The 19,619-nt window shown below is 42.7% G+C and overlaps 1 protein-coding gene across 2 annotated transcripts; it reads left to right on the top strand.

Moving 5' to 3' along the window:
- The first annotated feature begins 2,681 nt into the window (after positions 1 to 2,681).
- Positions 2,682 to 15,487, top strand: LOC309449039 (uncharacterized protein). Of its 2 annotated transcripts, XM_082070949.1 has the most exons (6): positions 2,682 to 2,692; positions 2,784 to 2,829; positions 11,940 to 12,076; positions 13,258 to 13,359; positions 14,276 to 14,387; positions 14,940 to 15,487. In XM_082070949.1, the coding sequence occupies exons 3-6, from the start codon at positions 11,946 to 11,948 to the stop codon at positions 15,039 to 15,041; spliced, it is 447 nt and encodes a 148-aa protein (XP_081927075.1). In that variant the 5' UTR covers positions 2,682 to 2,692; positions 2,784 to 2,829; positions 11,940 to 11,945; the 3' UTR covers positions 15,042 to 15,487. The 2 variants fall into 2 exon arrangements, with proteins under 2 accessions (XP_081927075.1, XP_081927076.1); XM_082070950.1 differs by lacking the exon at positions 2,682 to 2,692 and having other exon boundaries at positions 11,915 to 12,076.
- Positions 15,488 to 19,619: the final 4,132 nt, after the last annotated feature.

The raw sequence follows: 19,619 nt of genomic DNA, 5'->3' as shown, positions 1-19,619 counted from the left end.
TAATGAACTCTAGAGCTGTGAAGAGTCTATGAGGAAAAAAATAAAGGTAAAATAAATTATTCATTCGGTAAGACAAATTACTTATTAAGAAATAGATTGATCAAGACAGTAGCTGAAATAAGCTGTCTGCATTGTGTTGGTGTACAGCAAATAACTCTCATACGAATCTATATTCCCTAAGAGCTTCAGTTCCCCAAATAATCTGAATATAATAAATATGATTTACCAGATCATCCTATGGTGATAGGCTTAGTTTCAAGGATGCAACTACAAAGAATCAGTTAAATTTAATTATTAATAAAACTGGAGCTATTAAATATTCCCTAGTTTAACTACGAAAGCAGCCACAAATGCAGTGTATCTTCCTTTGGTCATGTGCAGTGGAAATTTCCTGGCACCACAACACCTCTGGCAACAGAAAAGAGCGTGGGGCAGCCGCCACAGCCGTCTTTCAACCAAGAAGGTTTGTCTGCTATGACAGCTGGCAGCAAGACAAGTGAACCTGAATCTTCTCCTTGCTATCAAACCCTTTTTGTCCCTGCATCCATCACACCTCAGGGGGAAGCTGAAAAAGTACCACTTTTAAAATGTATTAAATAATGCATTAAGGATGGAAACAGTTGTTTGGGTTTTTTTATGTAAGAGTCATTTAGCTTAATTCAGCAGTCCTCAATAGAAGTTGTAGTTCCATGGTAGAGAAACCTGTTGTTTTGCTGTCCGTTTGAAAATTACATTGGCAGTTTTACATCATAGCTAATAATAGATACTCTAGTTTTCAATATTTCCTCCACTTTGTAACATTGTTCCAACAAGGGAAGTTGGGGAGAATTTGAGAACATCTCAGTAGTGCTTACTATTACTGTATCAGGAAATGCTGTAGCAGCATTGGCATGCTATCTTTGTGACAGAAATCACTCCTACGATGACATTTGCGTATTTTGTTTCAAGTTTGAGTCAACTCACTGAATTAAGCAAGATCACCTGTATGTGCAAAATTAAGCCTGGTTTCAGGAGGGGAGCTAGTGTTGATTTGGAGCAAAGTAAATATGAATATTGAAATATCAGAACTGGTAAATAAGACAAAGTCTTGGCAAGAAGTGGTATCACTGAGGTTAATTTCCCTTTTATTACATTGTACTTTCGAGGCAATTTTCATCTGGCATATTGCATGTGTAAACACCATCCTCTCCACACGGTCATTGGCACAAGTTGGAAGATAAGCATTGTCATGTTCATTTTACAGTTGAGTAACCTTCATGTATGGAGCAGGAGAGATGAGAGAAAAACATCCATGTTACAAGGAGGATTATTACACATAGCTCAAAAAGCAGTGGTTTGCATAAGTATATATATACATGCACACGTGCACTTTTCTGCATTTAAAAACTTAGCGGTGAAAGTCTGTGGACATCCCAGCATCAGCTGGAGAGCTGTATCTGTGCCACTGTTGTGCTTCTCCTGGTGTTTACCTTCACTCACAGAGAGATGAAATCATACTATAAACAGAGGACAAAGTCCACTCTCGGGCATTACCCGATAAAGTCTCCTGTTTGACATGACAATAGAGAGTGGAGCAATAGCAGGGTTTGGCTCTTTAAAGCTCTTCTGCATTAAACTGTGCTCTCTAGAGATGGGTGATACTGACTGCATCAGTCACCACACTTATCAACAGCACAAAAGAAAAACACCAGCAGTCCCGTGACCTCACTAAACCTTATGGGCAAGAGGTCAGGAGCGTTTCACTGGATGTCTCTCTCTTTAACCCCTCAGTAACTCTGCACTTGCTGACCAAGAAGGCTGGATGGGCTGCCAGGGCTTTTCCTGGGGGCAGGTCCTGCACCTTCAGGGACCCAGGGGACAGTTTGGGATGCACATGTACCTCAGTTGCTTCTGCTAAGCAGAACAGGCTAAGAGGTCTTCAGAGGAAAGGCTACTTCTTCACCCAGAGGGTGGTGGAGCACTGGAACAGGCTCCCCAGGGAGGTGTCACAGCCCCAAGCCTGACAGTGTTCAAGAATGAGACTGGACAACACCCTCAGACAAATGGTGTGAATTTTGGGGTTGTCCTGTGCAGGGACAGGAGTTGGACTTGATGATCCTTGTGCGTCCCTTCCAACTCAGGACATTCTATGATTCTATGATTCCACTCCTCGCTGTTCAAAAGCGAACACTACCACAACATTTCCAATGTTTTAAAGACATTGGAAAGCCAATTTGGATACGGGGTGAAGCCATTTGGATAAGGGGTCTTTTGGCAAAGGGACCACAGGGCCTGATCCTGTCACCGGTGTGAGCACAAAGCTCATGCCGTGGTGGGCAGTGTCCCCTCACGTCCCATCACAGAGGCAGGGGGACATCCCACCACGGTGGCTGATATCCCACCGCGGTGGCTGGTGTCCCACCGCGGGGCCGTCTATTCACGGGGCCATCCCGGCCTCGCTGGCTCCAACTCGGCGCGGACGGCGCCCCCAACCCGCCGACACAGCCGCGCCCGGCGGCGCCAGCGCCAGCCCGGCCCATAGGGGCGGCACGGTCCCGCTCCCCCCGCGGCGCTTATCCTCCCGCCCGCGGGAGCCCGGGCCACCGAGCCCGACCCAGCAGGGGCGGCGGGTGTCCCCGGCGGGGCGGTGCGGTGCGCGGAGCGGGGCGGGGCGGCGGGCGGACAATAGGGGCAGTCTGCGAGTGACGCCGCGGTGAGTGGCCGGCGCCGTGGCGCGGTGGGGCCGGGGCGGGACGGGGGGCCCGGGGACCCCCCTCTCCTGACGCCTGTCTGTATGCTCGCAGGGCGGCGGGGGCTTCCAGCGCGGGGCGCCGAGCGGAGCCGAGCGAGGTGAGCAGCGGGGGCCCGGCAAGAAAGGGACGGGACGGCGGCGCCTTTCCTTGAAAGTGGCGGGGAGGAGCGAGGGGAAACCGGCCGGGTTCTCCCGGGCAGACCCCGAACGCAGTCCCGGGGGGCTGCGGGAGGTCGGCTGTGCCGGGACCCGCCGCCTCACCTGCGCGCCTGGCCCCGGGGGAAAGATAACTCGGCCCCCCGGGGGAGGTCCCGGCAGGTTTCCGCAGGCAGCCCCCGTGCACCCCCGGCGGGTCTGGCGCTGCAGTATCTTTGCGCTCGCGAAGGGGTTTCGATGTGTTTTAAAAAAACACGCCGGAGGGGGCCGAACACCGGGAGCCGCCGGTTTCAGGCAGCGCCGTGCCCGCGGGCGGGGGGCACGGCCGGTGCTCGGGGCGGGGGGCGCGTCGGCAAGGAGCGACCTGTCCCGGCTGCTCACCCTGCGGGAGGGACGTCTTATGCCCTTCCACATGATGCTGTGGCGACCTGGGTGCTTTGTACTCAACTGCTATCTTCTAAGCAAATGAGGAGCGGAGTACGTGTACTTTCACTCTTAGCAAAGCAGGAAATAAGCCCTCAAAATAAGTCTAAGGTGTATAGTGCAGCGTGCCACTGATAAACATTTTAAAATATTCCCGAATAACCCTTTTTCTGTATCTGTATACGTTTACAACAATGCTACTGATAACAGGAATGATGTGCAACAGCAGAGATAGATAAAGAGTTCCGTACAGCAGTACATATGTGTATATATATATTCAGTAATGTTTAAGTCACTTCACGAGGAATGACTGCAGGAGTGTAGCAAGTTCTGTGATTTTGCAGGTTTCTAGGTGTTTGAATTGTGAAGTTAATATTAGCCTGAGTCTCCTCTAGGCCATGGCAAAAACATATTTATAATGAGAAGACAGAATGGCCTCCATTATAATTTTCTCTTACAGGTACACACACAAAGTTAGTTAGAGTTAATGTATTGTTGAATGGGAATTAGAACTCAGTATAATGAAGAACAAAACCAATGTTTGCTCAAGGTGTTTGGTTTCTTCTGATCTCAAAATGTAACAACTGTAGAGACCCTGTCTCTCGGAAAGGAGTAATTTAAGAAAATTGCCTGTTTTGCCTGGTCGGTAGGTGTCTGTGGTAGCTCTTTTTAAGGATTTTTGTATCAATAGGCCATTAACTGTAAGACCTTTTAGAGAGGACTAAGAAAAGTTGAATGCACTCAGCTTCTGCAGGTTAACAGGCTGATAGCCAAAGCAAAAGCTGGAGGGGGCAGGATACTGTGAGCTTGATCCTGCAGTTCCCAAAGGAAGTAGTAAGTAGGTAGTATGGCTCTGAAATCAAACTAGGAAGCTGAATACTTAAATCAATATTTATATGAGTAAGGGATACAAATCTACAAAAAGAAATGAGTGAAGAACACACTGCATTTGAGGAAATATCGTGCTGTACTGGGGCAAGATGACCCTGGCGCATAAAACCTTCTTCATTTGCTCTATGGTCAGTTTTATACATTTGATCGATTTCATAAGACATCCTGTTTTTATTTCTGGTTACACTGTCTGCAATATGTGTGGAATATACCTTACAAGTGGTAACTTGGTGATTTTATTTTGTGAAAATACTACTAAAACATTATTGGTGAACTAGGATTGTAAATCATAGTCACTTCATTGCAGTTTGTAACACTGTTACTATCAGCATTTTACCAATACAGGGAAGCCTAAGTAAAACTTGGAACAGCGTGGCATTTTAATTCTTTATAGTGACATGCAAAACAAGAAAGACAGCATAAATAGTGAGTTAAGTTTGAGTTCTTAGACTTACAGTTACACTGTACCTGCAAATGGACAGTTTCTCTCATCTTCCCAATCTGGCAGCAGTAAGTGGGATCTGAGGCACCTGCAGGAGAAGAGCACCAAAGGTCATAGAAGATGCTGAGTTTTCTGACTGTAAGTCCAATCAAATGTCCCTGTTAAGTGGGACAGGATGCAGGTGTGAGGTGTCAATATGTGACAGCACGGGTACCTTGCTGTGCAGCGCTGAGGGGGACCAGGTGAGGGAAAATGCCAGCCCATAGCTATCCGAAATGTGCCAGCTTTTTGAGAATATGAATGATCATGTTTAAATTAACAGTATTATTTGGTCTGTTGAAGCTAAGCGTCTGCCTAAGGATTTTTATAGATTATGACCTAGGTGATCAGCATCCTTTAATCCTGAATTTAATATCAAGGCATGAATTCCATAATCTGCTTGCTGAGGATGCCAGCAGGCTCGTTGCAGGTACTTTACCCTTCAAGTATGGGATGGTGGAACAAGGCCTCTTAAGTACATCATTTTTTTTTTTCCCAATTTGATTGAAGGTAATGTTAAAGTATTCCAATATTATTATGTAACTGTATTAATAATTAAGACCATTGAGTGAACGTTTCTGACTATTAAACTTTTCTATCTGCATCACTTATTTTAGGAGCTTTCAAAAATAACTCTTAAGATACATACACAATTTTAGAATAAATGTGAGCAAAGAAACATTTTCCACAGCATTATGGTTCCTTCATGGATCATTGAACTATATACGTTGTCATACTTACCTCCTACAACTTGGCCATGCAATTCAAGTAACAATTTTAAACAAATTCTTATTTATTAAAAAAGAATCTTGACCTTTTGGTGAGACTGAGAAGTGCAAAGGGCAGAAGATGTTTTGGAAAGGAAATGTAAATGTTAGAGCAGAAGCTTTCTGACTTAATCTAAACCTTAACTCTTTGTGAACAAGTAGAACAAAGGCAACATCCCTGAGATACATGGCGCTGCCACAAAAGAAAAAACTGTGTGTGGCAGAAAAAGTGTTGTGTTTTTTAAAAATAGAAATAGTTAATTTCAGTTTGGTATTGATATATCTTTTGCCTCAATATTCCTAGTTCTTCCCGTAAAACTTACTGGGAATTTAATGTTTTCCTTTTTATAAAAGCAGAAGCCCCTTGTTTCTCTGAGTATTTAGAAGCCATTGAAACAGGCTTGTGAGCACTGAAGGAATTTGTAGGCTCTTCAAGGAAAATGGTACTTTGTAGGCTTATCAAATCATGGCTTTTTAATTCCACTTTTAAGGTGGAAACCTCTTGTTGTTCTCTACAGTCATATATTAAATGTCACAGAAAAGACTAGTGTGCTCTGAGTGCTTTAACAGACAACATGCTAATGCTGATGATGCGTAAAAATCGTGAGAGATTCTCGAGGTTTGGACTCAGAATTTCAATCAGGGCCTCTTAAGTATTTTCAACAGAGACTGAAATAGAAAATACCTGTGCGAGCTCTTTAATTCAAAAGGTTTCCTTCATTTAAAGTCTGCTGTGTTCGTTTCTTTCACTACCCAGGCCACAAGACTTGCTTAAGGAATACATTTTTTATTTTTAAATATAATCAAACACTTCATTCCTACCCTGTTTTGAGGTAAGAGAGCCTGTATTAAATTCCCAATGAAGGCATATTCTATTATTGACTTACTGAGGATAAAAACATAAATGAAATAAAATGTAAGAAGGAGAGCATGTATTTTTTAAATTTACAGAAGTGTGCCTTTAATAGCTGGTTGAGGCAATATTAAGAAGTGTTTACAGGTAAACAGTCTCCAAGGTCATTGACGTTAAGCTGACTAGGAACAGAGTAAGAGACAAAGAATTAATTTATCTGTGCTCCTTAACCTGGTCCTGATTTGAGACTTAATCCAGCAACCTGGGTTCAAAAAATGAGTAACAATGTCTGAAAACCTTTCATCTTTTTAAGAGAAACTGAGGTTGCCGATGGCTAACTTGTGACGTTCTGCCACAAGCTGTGGTGGTTGAGGAGCCAAGCCTGTGGAAGCCCTGGTATCCCTGCAAGGATAGAGGCAGATTGATCCTGTAGCAACAGCGGCAGTTCCCGCCGCCCGTGGGCTGCCCCTGGCTTATATGGCTTCTGACCTGCACGGCAGGAAGGTCAACAGCCGAGGGCAACCGCTGCTAATCTGACAGGGGTCATAGGAGAGCCCAGAATTTAAAGAAAACAAACCAAAACACCACCTGGAGTTGTAAAGAGTATATTCTTCCCTGCTACGGCGCGCTGGGTATCCAATATTCCTGTTTCTCTGTAACCTTAACTAGCTCTTAATCTTGGGTCATCTTATCAAAGACTTGTCCTTGTAAAGTGGCATAGAGATTTGTGTTTGCAACAGTGAGGATGATGTCATGTTTTGAAAGAGTTGGCTATGGATTGGAGGTATATATGCAAACAACCAAGCCTCTATTTGTTTTTCATTTAAATTTAGTTTGCATGGGCAGCTGGTAGACTCTGAAACAGTTTGAGATGTACTTTGGTACCTCAGGGGTAAAGGACAAGGGTCCTGTCTGGGAATCCATATTTATGGAGGTAGGTGCTGGGAATTTTGAGCCCAAACATTGGAATTAGATTATCAGTAGTAATTTTCTACTTTCTTAACCAGCTTTAAAGCATACTAAATGATATATTGTAATTATTAGTAGCTTTACAGTGTCATGTCTGCACAAAATACATAAGATTGATTGTCTACGTAAGACATAAAGTGCACATAAATTATATTATAGATAAGTCATAAAATACATAAAGATAATACATAAACTATAATTAATGTATTCAGTGCATTATACCAAAGTATCATAATTACTTCCTTCTGAAAAAATATTACCATATCAAATCTAATTGAACTGACTACAAGTACATTTCAGGACCATTTGTTTTCCCCCAACTCACCTGCTGACATACTTGGTGTAGCAACACGTTCCTTTTTCAAGAAGCTTTTCTGTTCTCTTTTGCTGGGTAAAAAAAAGACACAAATAGAAAAAACTGACTATGCAAAGTAAGAACAATGTCAACATACTTTCTGCTGGAGATGCTTCATTATTCAGTCTTAATTGTGTTCAAAAAACGCCATAATTTCCATCATAAAACTAGGCATTTAGAGTTGTGGGGTTTTTTTGTTTGGTTGGATTGGTTGGTTTGGTTTGGTTTTTTTGATCTAGGCTTCTGTTCAGCAAAATGTTAAGTATGTATTTAACTTGAAATACATTATTTATTCTACTGAAGGCATTTCACCATTGAAAGTAAGCTTTTAGCCTGCTTGGTCAAAGCCTTACAGAGAAGCATGAGTTTTTTGATCTGGTCACTATTTTGGAAACGATCCCTGTGGCTGGCATAGGATCCTGCTGCCACCTCCTCAGAGGTGCTGTGAGGGCCCGGTTGTTGTCACTTGCCCTCTACATGACAAGCCATTACTCATGCACATGTATGACCTCTTGGTTTCCGTAAACCAAAATCAGTTTGTCTTGTCTTTCTGTATAAATGAGAGAAGGAAGGAAAGCGGGAGATGGGTGGTAGAAGATCAGCGCAACCTGCTTTAGAGAACCAGGAGGGCCTGTGGAGTGTGATAAACACTCCTCTTGCCCAGCTCTGTACAGATCCAAACTTGAGGAAAGAAATAGGTCTTTATTAATGCAGTTTTTATATGTGTCTATATATACCCGCACACCTAGATTGCAAAAAAAAAAGGAGAGAAATCAGTATATGATCTCAATTTGTTCCCTCCTTGCCAAGAAGGCAATTGCTAAGCTTTGCTTTCAAACTAAATTCGACGTGTCTTGTGCATCCTCAGGACAGTAGCCCTGCCAGACTGCCCCAGTGCTGTCTGCCCTGTAAAATACATTATAAATTGGCTCTTTGTTGGATTGCCCTTACTTGAACATTGAGACAAACTGGTGGGCAAAGCCGGCATACCAGCCTGCAGCTGAATTGTGGAGAGCATGACCCAACAGCCACGACAGTTTATTTTTTAGCCTGTGGGAGGAAGGTATTATCATAACAGGTGTGAGGTAGCATATGTTGCGCTTTGGGCTTTTGTCGTGGTATTGTATGGTTTGTTTACATGTCTGAGCTCTGCAGTGCATTGACTTATTATAGGTCTTTTTCAGAATACAGTTTTCGTCTCTCACAGATATAAAGGTTTCCATTATACGGCCCCAGGAATGTGAAACTAGCATCTAGTCTAGAAATGAAAAGGAAAAAATAAAAGAGAGAGAAAAAGAAAATACCTTTTTTTAGATTTTTTTTTTTTTTTTCACAACCCACGGTTGTGAAGTCTAAGAATAGTTAGTATACATGTGCAATAGACAGCTGATTTTTTATTCTGGGTTTAAATACACTTTATCCGCTATAGTACTTGTTTTACTAGAAACATTTAATGACTATAAGGAGCAAAGAAACACAATGAACACATTTCCATTTGTTTCAATCTCCCTGTGGTACCCACAGGCTGCAGATACACGTCACTGGATACCTAGATGCTTACTTTGTATGTCTGAGTGTACAGTTGGATTATTTAACCCCCAAAAGCCCAAAAGCACCTGTGTGCTTTGTCTGTGTGTCTGTGCGGTCCACTGAGACTAACTGCATCCAAAGAACTGACCCTTTGGATGTCCAAGTGAGTACTTCAGTGCCCGTGGGATCTTCCAGACCTTGCTCAGCCATTCCCAATTTCTCATTCATGGACCTTCAGGACCCCTTAGAGCTCCTGTCTGAGCTCCGGTGGAGTTCTTAAACCAGGAGCTGCCCTGGGTCATGCAGTCCATGCTGTGATAGTGTACGTGTCACATCAGACCTTGCACAAAAAATGGACAGGGTTGCACTTGTGTGAATGTGATCAGGTGTTGACCACCAGTAACCCTTGGTCTAGATGTTTCCCTGGGAAACGGAAGAGTCAGTTCAAGTACCTGCTCCAGGGAATATGGATTTTTAAAGTGAAACAGCTTCACTGTGGGGTACTTATGGAGCCTTGGCACCTGATTCAGAGCTACAGAGTCCTCAGGGTGATTTGGTGTCTAGAAATCAGGTATGGTGTTGGAATGCCCAAAGTTCCTCTATGGACATTACGATTTTTTAAATTATTTTTGTTTGGACTAGGGAGAGAGACGGAGAGCAATGTGTAAAGAAAGAGTTTAAAAGAGGACAAGGCATCTCTCCAAGCAAATAGAGCACCTGAAACTGCTCGCTCTCTCTCTTTTTAAAAATAAGATCTTATTTAATTAAGCCTTTTAACTCACCTGTGAAATATGTTCAGATTCTGCCACTCTGAAATACAAACCCGTAGGTGCCCCTTTGGAAGAAAGGACTGTGGTATTTCCCCTTGGGAACAGAGTTGGGTCACTGAACTCCCTCATAGTGGTCGCCATAAAATTCAGAAGGTGGGACCCCAGCTCCTCTTTGTCATCGCTAAACTTCACAGCTCTTCAGAAATCTCGATATATTTAAAATCCTAGATTATAACCATCTATATGAGTAAAGCAGAAAAGCTACAAATAGAAGGGAAAAAGACCAGATTGTTAAACTACAAACTATATGACACATGATAATGTCCACCAACCAGAAACCAGGCCATAGCATGCTTTTCCCCAGCCACGTTAAACATAATTATGAGGAGCCTTCACTTCTGTAGAACCGAGTATATTTTTAGTTATTTAGTATCACATTTCTGTGTGTTTGCTTATGCAATAATGCATACACATTAATTATTAATAATTTTGCTTTGTGTAAAATGTAAATTTCATCTAAATATTGAAAGAAGATCAAGGCTCCTTTGAGGCACAAATGCCCCGACCTCATCCTGAGTGTAAAACTTAGAGAGTTTACAGGACTGCAGAAACGTGGCAAAAGAAATCCCCACCAAGCAGCAGCATGACAGGTACCTTTTGCTTGGCTTAGCTTCATCTCTAAGAATACTTTATGTGAGTTTTATTTATTTGACCCTCAGAGAACATGCTTAAAAGGAGAAAGGAATCCAGCTGGGGGGAAATCCCCTTTGTTGCTGTTGATGATCGCTCCATCGACGAAGAGAGCCAGTTCTGTAACGGTGGAGCTGGAAAGCGAAAAGATCATAAAAGAGCTGCCCAGCACCATGCCAAATAAAAATAAATGATAATAAAAAAAAGCATCTCCAGAAGACTATCATTAAAGTCAGCACCAGGCACCCTCAAGACAAGGAGCAGAGCTTCCCGCCACAGCAAACATCCAAGGGGCAGGAGGAGTGTTACCTGCCCAAGGGCGCGCGTGTTGTTTGAAATAATCCCCGTCCGCAGGTCTGATGTCATTTCTTTTGATAAGCCAAATAAAACAATCGTCACAACAATAAAAACATCAGCTCCGCTCCAAGCTCTGCGGCTGGTGAACTGAACTTCTTTAGTGCTTTCAGGAAAACATTATCAAAAGACCAGAAATATTAGAAGACGCTCCACTTACACTGAAATGCATTGAGTTTCTCCATTTTTTTCAGTGAGCAGAGGATGATCTCCTATGAGGTGTTTATGTGCCAGGGCCTGGCTCCTGGTTGTGAGTAGGGACATGGTTTAGTGCCAGAGTTAGGTTATGGTTGGACTCAATGATCTTGAGGGCTTCTTCTAACTGGAATGATTCTGTGATTCCATAATAATTTTCCCGTTGTACAAGCAGGCAGCTCCATTGATTTTAGAGGTTCCCACTGTCCACTCTTCCATTTGGAAAGCTATTAATCCATTTAAATCTTTGCTATACTCTATTTCTATGGTGAGCTGTTTGTAACTTCCATGGTAGCGGCCTTGAGCTTAAGAAGATACATAAACTCTGACCTAAATTAGAGACCTGGGAAAACCTGTTGAAGTTGTATGTTTTAGGAACTTTACTGCCTAGGGATCTCCACCAGCTGGAGTGATTTAATGCCAGGCAGGTTGTTGCAAAAAGCGCAGGAAAGCATTTTGTACTAAATGAAACTACTGAGAAGCTATACTTATCAGCACTAGCTATATTTGTCTAGATTTTCCAATTTCTAGGCTGTTTTGAGGCAATATGAAGCAGCAGCCCTCTAAATGCTGCGTGTTTGAATTGCTGTACATCTGTTGGGTCACTGAGACTTTCCTTTGACTACCCTCAAAATAGTTACCTTTGCAATGCTCGCGTTCTGACTGGAGGAGTAAAAAAGGGTAACTTTAACAGTGCTTTAAACAATTTCCATCTAAACTGAAAGGATGTGTGTTACAAGAAGCCACAGGGCTGTCTTTCATGACTTGTTGCAGAATAAGATGTCTCAAAGAAGAAGAATCCCCCGGCACTTTGTCTTCTCCGGCTACCCCAATGGAGCACCAGAAGAGGGAACCTACAGTAACCTCCAAACAATTCCAGACACCACAGAGCAAATGGAGTTTAATATCAGGTATCACGCCACATTAATACTCCTTCTGTCCTCCACCCCCACCAAATACAAACCCCCAGACTTTCAAGAAGACTTTGCTAAGCCAAGTAATCAGAGTGGATACTCTTGGAAATGGAATAGATGCAAGTGTAGATAACCTGTAGTGCTTAACACTGACCACGCAAGATTATGCTGCATCAAATGTCTGTAACTTTCTATCCTGCACAGGGACACAGATGTGGCTCTTCATTAGAAACCCACCTGTTATAGCAAGCAGCTGAGGCAGCCATTTTTACATAATTCTCTAGGCGCCTCTCACAACAAACTGATAGTGCCGCTTTGAGTTTTTCTTAATCCCATACATACATTTTTTCCAGTTCAAGAGTCAGGGGCTGCCTTTCCCCTGTCTGTGAAAATTCCTTTCTGTGTGTGTGGTTTGTGCTGTTTTATGTTGGACTGACCAAACCAAGCCCAAGTTTTTTTAAGCAGATATCTAGAATTAAGCTCTTAAGCCCACTTACTATTCAGCAGATCTCACAAGCAGATCTCAGCAGACATACAAGTTAAAATGGAAATGTATAGTCAAATCTCACTGGAAATTTTCATCAGGAATGCATAACCAGTTTTTGGTATCAACACATGCCACAGACATCATAGTTCAAGGATCTGCACGCCCCAGGACCTCCCTCACAGCCTTTAGGGTTTGGCCAGTTCATACCTGGGCACCACCCATTAGCTGGGAACCCGCACTGCATCCTGGAAATCACTGGAGCAAACCTGGTAGATGTCAAAGCTGTCGGTCATGTAATGTGTAATATTTTGAAAGGTCTGACATGAAGGCTGTTTCAGTATTTTGACTTCAGGGAAAAATCAAGCAAACAAAACCAGCAACAACAGAATTCCATTGCCTTGTATAAAGAATTTTGACACCTGAAAAAAACCCAATATGTCTTTTCAAAAGTGCCAAATATGCAGCTTTTTATGAAAACATCAAAGCACTTCTGTATTTATGTAAACACGAGCTTATGATGCCTCATAAATAAAAGCATAAGTAACAGGAAAAAAAAAACCTTTAACCTTTTATATTGCCAACTTAGTCCAGCTGTTAGGGGAATAATTGTGCCTGACATTTGCAGAGTGTTTATTAGAGAATTGTTGTTGCAGTATTTTCCTCTGACATGCACATCCCAAATGCCTTGCAGCTCAGCTACCCAGGTGGGCCATCAGCTGGCCCTGATTGGGGATGAGTTTAACAGGATGTACCACAGGAAGCTTGAAGATACACTGCTTCACCTGGCACACGGGTAAGTTGCCTGTCTGGCACTGCCAGTCTTCAGATCCTCTTAAAGTCCATGATAGATAGGTAAACGGTAATGTTTTGTTAGATAAACCATATTGTTTCTGTACACAGAGTAAAAGTTTTATTGCTGCTTCATACAGAACCTAAAAACCCAACCCAAATACTGCAGCTTGTTTTACAAGGAGGAGCTTTATAATGTAAATTGTTTCCACAGACTACAGTAATTTACAGTCAAAAGACTCAAATAGTTCCTTGGTGTTTAAAATTTCACAGTAGCACAGTAATTTCCTAACTTAGACAGTGTCTTTAGGTGCAACTGAGCGACGAGAGGTCTGTAATGTAGCAAGTGTGATGCTTCAGGGATGAACACGTTACTGCATGTCAAATAACCCACTCATGCACATACAATAAAACGTGGCTAGACTCGTTCGAATTGCCTTTTATCTGCTCAGAGCTGAGGGTTGTCATGGATAGTTATTAACTGCAGATTAACTGATATGCAGCAATGTCCTAACCTGAGACACACGATCTGAGCCTGAAGCCCCAGGTACTCACGTGAGGTTCTGCCTCTTCTCTCCTTGCTGCAGGGTTGCGCTGTTCTAACTTTGAAACAAGAGCGAAGGCACAAGATTGTTGTTCAGGAGCTCTGCTGCATGTTCCCTTGTGTGATATTAGCGATTAATTAATTCTGGAACCAAATGATCTTTAGCTTTCAAAGCCCTCCCAAGTTGCCAGGTCTTCTTCCTAAATATTTAGAGAAATATATACATACACACAGGCTATCAGGAAGGAATGTGCTGGAGTTTTGGGTTTCTTTTTGTAGTTTTCTAAACCTTGTTATTTGTCAATTTTTAGAATAAATTTTCCACCCCCCTTCCTTTTCCCCCACCCCCTTTTTTTTTCTTTGTTTAAATCATCAGGGTTGCTATCAGTGTTTTCCAGACATGGAATATTATTAAAAGTGTTATAAGAAGCTTTGGAAATATTTTGAACAATAACTGGACAAAGAGGATCTTTGGTTATGGAAGCTGGGTACGTTCTGTCCTTTTTCTCCCACCTTTTTGTTGACAAGTAGGTAACAGCAACACCTAAACCCCCATTTAAGTGTCAATGAGTAAATTAGTAAGTGCAGTTCTAGGTTTGGGTTTGTTCCTTAGTTTGTTTGTGTCCCTCCATTCCCCCGTTTTTAATTTTTAGGCTGAAATTTCTCATTTACAGACAGAGTGCGCCCAGTGTCTGCGAACAGCTGCCCAAGTCCCACACAACTCACGGTGGGGGGTGGTCCATGCAGAAGGAAAGTGTCTCCCGCTGTAAGAGGCTGTAAAGGGAGATGAGTGGGGATGGCGTTTTACCCTGTGTTTACCCTGGAGAAGAGAGGAGGATTCTTTAGAGGCTGGATATGACCCCACCACCGCAGCAGTTGCTGTAGCCACCAGCAGAACCAGACCCCGAAGTGCGTTAATGCAGCAGAACTGGGCTGATCTCTCCGCTCCTCGCTCCCCTCGCGCCCAGGCATTATTGGCTTTTCCGAACCGTCTTTTTGCTGCTGGTTGTTTCTGACGACCTTCCCTTTTCTTCCCGCAGATTTGCAGGCTTCCTTTCAGGTGCGTCTGCCAGAAGCTGGTGCCTGCGGCTTTGCTCGTTGTGGCCTTTTGGTGGGCCGTGAATTATGGACTGCAGAATTAGCAGAGAGAATTACAATAGGAGGTCACTGCTGGACTCTGACCAATATCATTAACACCCAGGTGGTGGCAGTTGGTTTGTTTTTCAAATTTACACTGATAAAAATCTCTTTTATATTTAAAACCTAGGCTAGTGCTGGGTCACTGCTGTTTCATACCTTTTTTTTTTTTAAATAAAAATGTTTAAAATAAGGAGGTTGTTGCTGGATAACTGCCTGACTTGCTAGTTTTGAAATGTGACTCCAGGCGATGAGAAAGTCTGTCTCTTTTGTGTTTGTTTTAATGCAATATAAAGTGTCTATTTCATATAAACAAGTTTCTTGAAGAGATTCTGGATCTGAGGGAGACTGAAGGCATGCTGGACATCCTTTAATTTTAACACTGTAAAAGCAATAGTAAAGGTTAAAACCGTGATACTTTTTTTAAAAATTAAATTGTTGCTTCAAATGTGTACAGTGTTATCTACTTTATTTTCCAAGATTGTGTTGTCACACATTACTAACAATACCTTCTCTCATACATTTTGTTATCTAAAGCTACGGGACAGGCCTTATTTGATTTTTATGGAGTAAAATTATAATATGAATTTATAGTTTATTGGAAAAAGAGAGGTTCAGATGAGCTAGCAAGTAAGTTCGTACTTGAGGGCCACTCAAGCCCATCTATTTTCCAGAATTTTTCAGAAATCTAGTATCAGATTTTATATTCTTCCGCCTCTTTCCAAAGTAAAACTTTGAGTTGCCCAGAAAGAAATCCCAATTTGATAGAATTTGAAAGATTGTGGTTTCTTTTATGACAGGCGTCTTTTGCAAGGCATGTGGTTAGGGGGAAATGAATGACAAAGGGGGACTTGAGCGCAGCTTACAGGACAGAGATGGTGGAGGTGTCACACTTGCACACCCCACAGGCAGCAATTGGGACACCGCTGGTGTCTTCTCTCTTGATGACACACCCCAAAGGTACCAGGTTATTCTCTCTATCTGGGTGCATCTTCCCAGCTCTTCGCTGTTGAAGCTGTTTTTCACTGCATACAGTCACAGAGTCTGCGAGAGAAAAGGAAAGTGCATCTCTGTGGTTTGGGCATTCCCCTCAGCACAGGGGATGCCTGTTCCCTGCCTAGTCAACGACTACTACCATTAGTGCACTTTTGAAACAAAACCACAATAGTTAATGCCGTCATCTGAGAGGCTGGAGTTTCAAGTCCTTGCTTTAAATCGGACAAGGAATTTGAGCCACCCCCCAGTGAAGTTTAAGCGCCGATCTCGAAAAATTCTTCTGGGAAAAAAACAGAGGAAAAAAGGTTCAACTAAAATATTTCAGTCAACCATTTAATGTTAACGGACTTTGAAATGTCTTTGATTGACGTGAAGTGCAGAGCAAAAAGAAGGTTTATGCAAAGAAAGTATGTAGCAGGTGAGGGCTCCGGCATGCCCCAAAAGTTCAAGCAGCAGCAGCAGATATTCTAGTGTCACCTTTTTTTTCAAAATGCCCTCAAGCCAACTTGCAGCAGATAGGCAAGTTTTTCCTAGAAAAGCACAATTAGCACCTCTGAAACCTTAGTCTCACCCTGGCCAGAAGCTGGCCTGCTGAATTGCCCATAGAACCACAAACCACAGAATCACAGAGTGTTAGGGACTGGAAGGGACCTTGAAAGATCATCCAGTCCAATCCCCCTGCCGGAGCAGGAACACCCAGATGAGGTTGCACAGGAATGTGTCCAGGCGAGTTTTGAATGTCTCCAGAGAAGGAGACTCCACAACCCCCCTGGGCAGCCTGTTCCAGTGCTCTGGCACCCTCACTGAGAAGAAGTTTCTTCTCAAATTTAAGTGGAACCTTTTGTGTTCCAGTTTATACCCATTGCCCTTTGTCCTACCATTGGTTGTCACCGAGAAGAGCCTGGCTCCATCCTCGTGACACTCACCCTTTATATATTTATAAACATTAATGAGGTCACCCCTCAGTCTCCTCCAAGCTAAAGAGCCCCAGCTCCTTCAGCCTTTCCTCATAAGGGAGATGCTCCACTCCCTTAATCATCTTCGTTGACCAAAGTTTCATCAGTGAATTGACTGCCCCTATTTAACTCCATAGCAGCAGTGTGACAGAAAAAATGTTGAAGTTAGTTATTATTATACTTAGTGAAGGCTAAAAATTCCCATCAGGAATCTAATAAACAATCTATGCACGTGTAATGAAAGTACCAGCTGCCAAAAATTTAATTCTTCCCGGCTGAATCACTTTTAACACTGCAGAGTAATTTCAGTTATTTCTGGATAAGTAATCTTTATGCACAGGGGAGCAATGATAAATGGGAAACTGCTGCCTCTTCCATCTGAGAGCTGCGTGGGACGACTCCGCTTTTTCACACTCTTGCGAGCAATAACGCAACATTTTGAATCACAAGAGGGGAACTTCAGCATCCAGTATGTATGGAACAAAACACAGTCTCAAGGAGTATAAAATGCAGTCACACCAACAAAATGAAACACAAAGTGAATAGAATCCGCAACAAGAATTAGCACAAACTGGGTCGTGAGCAGTAATTACCAGGCTCCCCTCATCCCTGGAGCTCAGCAAAGAGCCTTTTAGTTAAGGCTCCACGCTGTGACTCAGGAGACCCAAATTTAATTCTTATTTATTTTTATTTTTACTTCACACTTCCTCATGTGACAGAGTTTACGGCACTTGATTTTTTTCCACATCTTGTTTCTGCTTGTTCCTAGGTGAAGAAGCAGCGCACCGACTTTTCACATCTTAAACATTGTTTCCAGAAGCAGAAGGGATAGATGAGTAAGCGCATAAAAGAAATGTAGACAACAGTACTAAGATCCAGGATCCTTAATTACTCACCATGCTGCCGTCCAGCAACAAGTTTTACAGCACACAAGATGCCCTCCCGCTCATTTACAGCCACGCACCAAAATTGTTCTGCAAGGCACCACACGAGAGAAAGCCCTGAATGCTCTCAATTCAGAGAAGACGCCCATCACGCTTTTTTAGCTGATACAAACTGCGGCATCAGCACAAGAGTACAGTACCACTTGGCACTTGGTCTTCAAGACGCGAGGCTCGGTGAGGAGCAGCCTCAGCAACACCTGACCTGCTGCCTCGGCTCAGGCTCAACCGCTGCGCAGAAGCAAAGCGAACACCCCGCGGCGGCTGCAGCTCCTTCTTCCCGCTAATTAAACGGGGCCCGCAAGAGCGGGATGCTCTTAGGGTACAGGCATCGCTCCAGCGCTCTGCAGCCGCTGTCTACAAATCCCTGAAGGGAGGTTGTAGCATGGAGAGTGTTGGTCTCTTCTCCCAAGTAGCAAGTGATAGGACAAGAGGAAATGGCCTCAAGTTGTGCCAGGAGAGGTTCAGATTGGATATTAGGAAACATTTCTTCATGGAAAGAGTTGTCAGGCACTGGAACAGGCTGCCCAGGGAAGTGGTGGAGTCACCATCCCTGAAGGTGTTTAAAAGACATGTAGATGAGGTTCTTAGGGACATGGTTTAGTGCCAGAGGTAGGTCACAGTTGGACTCCGTAAGCCTGAGGGTCTCTTCCGACCAGCATGATTCTATGGTTCTAAGGTGCACAGGTTTCCTGATGCTCTGCACTTGCAAGCAGAGATTTTTTTAGCATGATTCTCCCAAAGATCCCAGGCAAAGTGTGCAACAAAGGGAAATGAGGAAATAAAAATATATATTTCTAGTAAAAACAATCCAAATAGAAAACAGGTCTCCAAAGTTTCCACAAAAAAAGTTAAATAATTTTTTTAAAAGTACATAAACTATAAAGCACTAGACTGAACCCAAAATGAGTGCCACCAACACTTCATGCTCAGTTCCAACTATCATAAAAACTGGTTTCAAAGTCACTAACATTGTGTTTGGTCTTACAAGACCTAAGACTTCAAACACATCTTACAAGATGAAACTTTGAACACAGCACATAATTCAGCGTTTAACAATATGAACGTGATTTGTCTGAGATATTCTATCCACCTGGTGATGACTTTGGTTTGCTTTACAGAATAATTAACACCTTACCTGTAATGCAGGAGCCTTCACTGAAATTATTTTCTTTCCAATAAACCCAACCCTTAACTGGCAGCCTGTAATAGTCCAGTGGTTGATGACAAATTCTTCTGTATTTTACTAATCGCTAATGTTTGCACATGTCAAAAGTGGAATTTTACTGTAAAGGTAGGGTCAGCTGCCAATTTCAGCTCACAAAAGAACCTTTTCATGATACACTCCACTCAGCAACCATAATTGAGGCCAGTACTTTTAATTCATTTTCCCCTTCGGAAATGTGAAATTACAAAATGATTAATACTGTAATTGGAAATTATTCTCCAATTCATAATAAACTATTGAAGATGTGTATGGTCATTTAAGTAATATACCCTAAGCTTTTCCTGTAGATCTGTTAAATAGACCATTAAAATACCAAAAATAAAATGAAGAAAAAAGCTAGAGTCCAGTTGAAGCTTATGGTCACGCTATAATATACACAATATAACATCTTCCTGCTTGTTTGTACATGATCCCCCAGCAAATACTGTTCTCTCCGATTTCCTAAAGCTTCCAGTACCCCCT

The sequence above is a fragment of the Streptopelia decaocto genome (genome assembly GCF_964273445.1).
Source record: "Streptopelia decaocto genome assembly, chromosome: 1".
NCBI lineage: Eukaryota > Metazoa > Chordata > Aves > Columbiformes > Columbidae > Streptopelia > Streptopelia decaocto.
This window is presented reverse-complemented; position numbering and strand designations above follow the sequence as displayed.

Bases quoted from the DNA above. Each gene is read 5' to 3' on its own strand.
- LOC309449039 (XM_082070949.1), top strand. From the start codon at position 11,946: ATGTCTCAAAGAAGAAGAATCCCCCGGCACTTTGTCTTCTCCGGCTAC. The intron at 13,360-14,275 runs GTAAGTTGCCTG...TTAAATCATCAG, and splicing joins CTGCTTCACCTGGCACACGG to GGTTGCTATCAGTGTTTTCC. The intron at 14,388-14,939 runs GTACGTTCTGTC...TTCTTCCCGCAG, and splicing joins TCTTTGGTTATGGAAGCTGG to ATTTGCAGGCTTCCTTTCAG.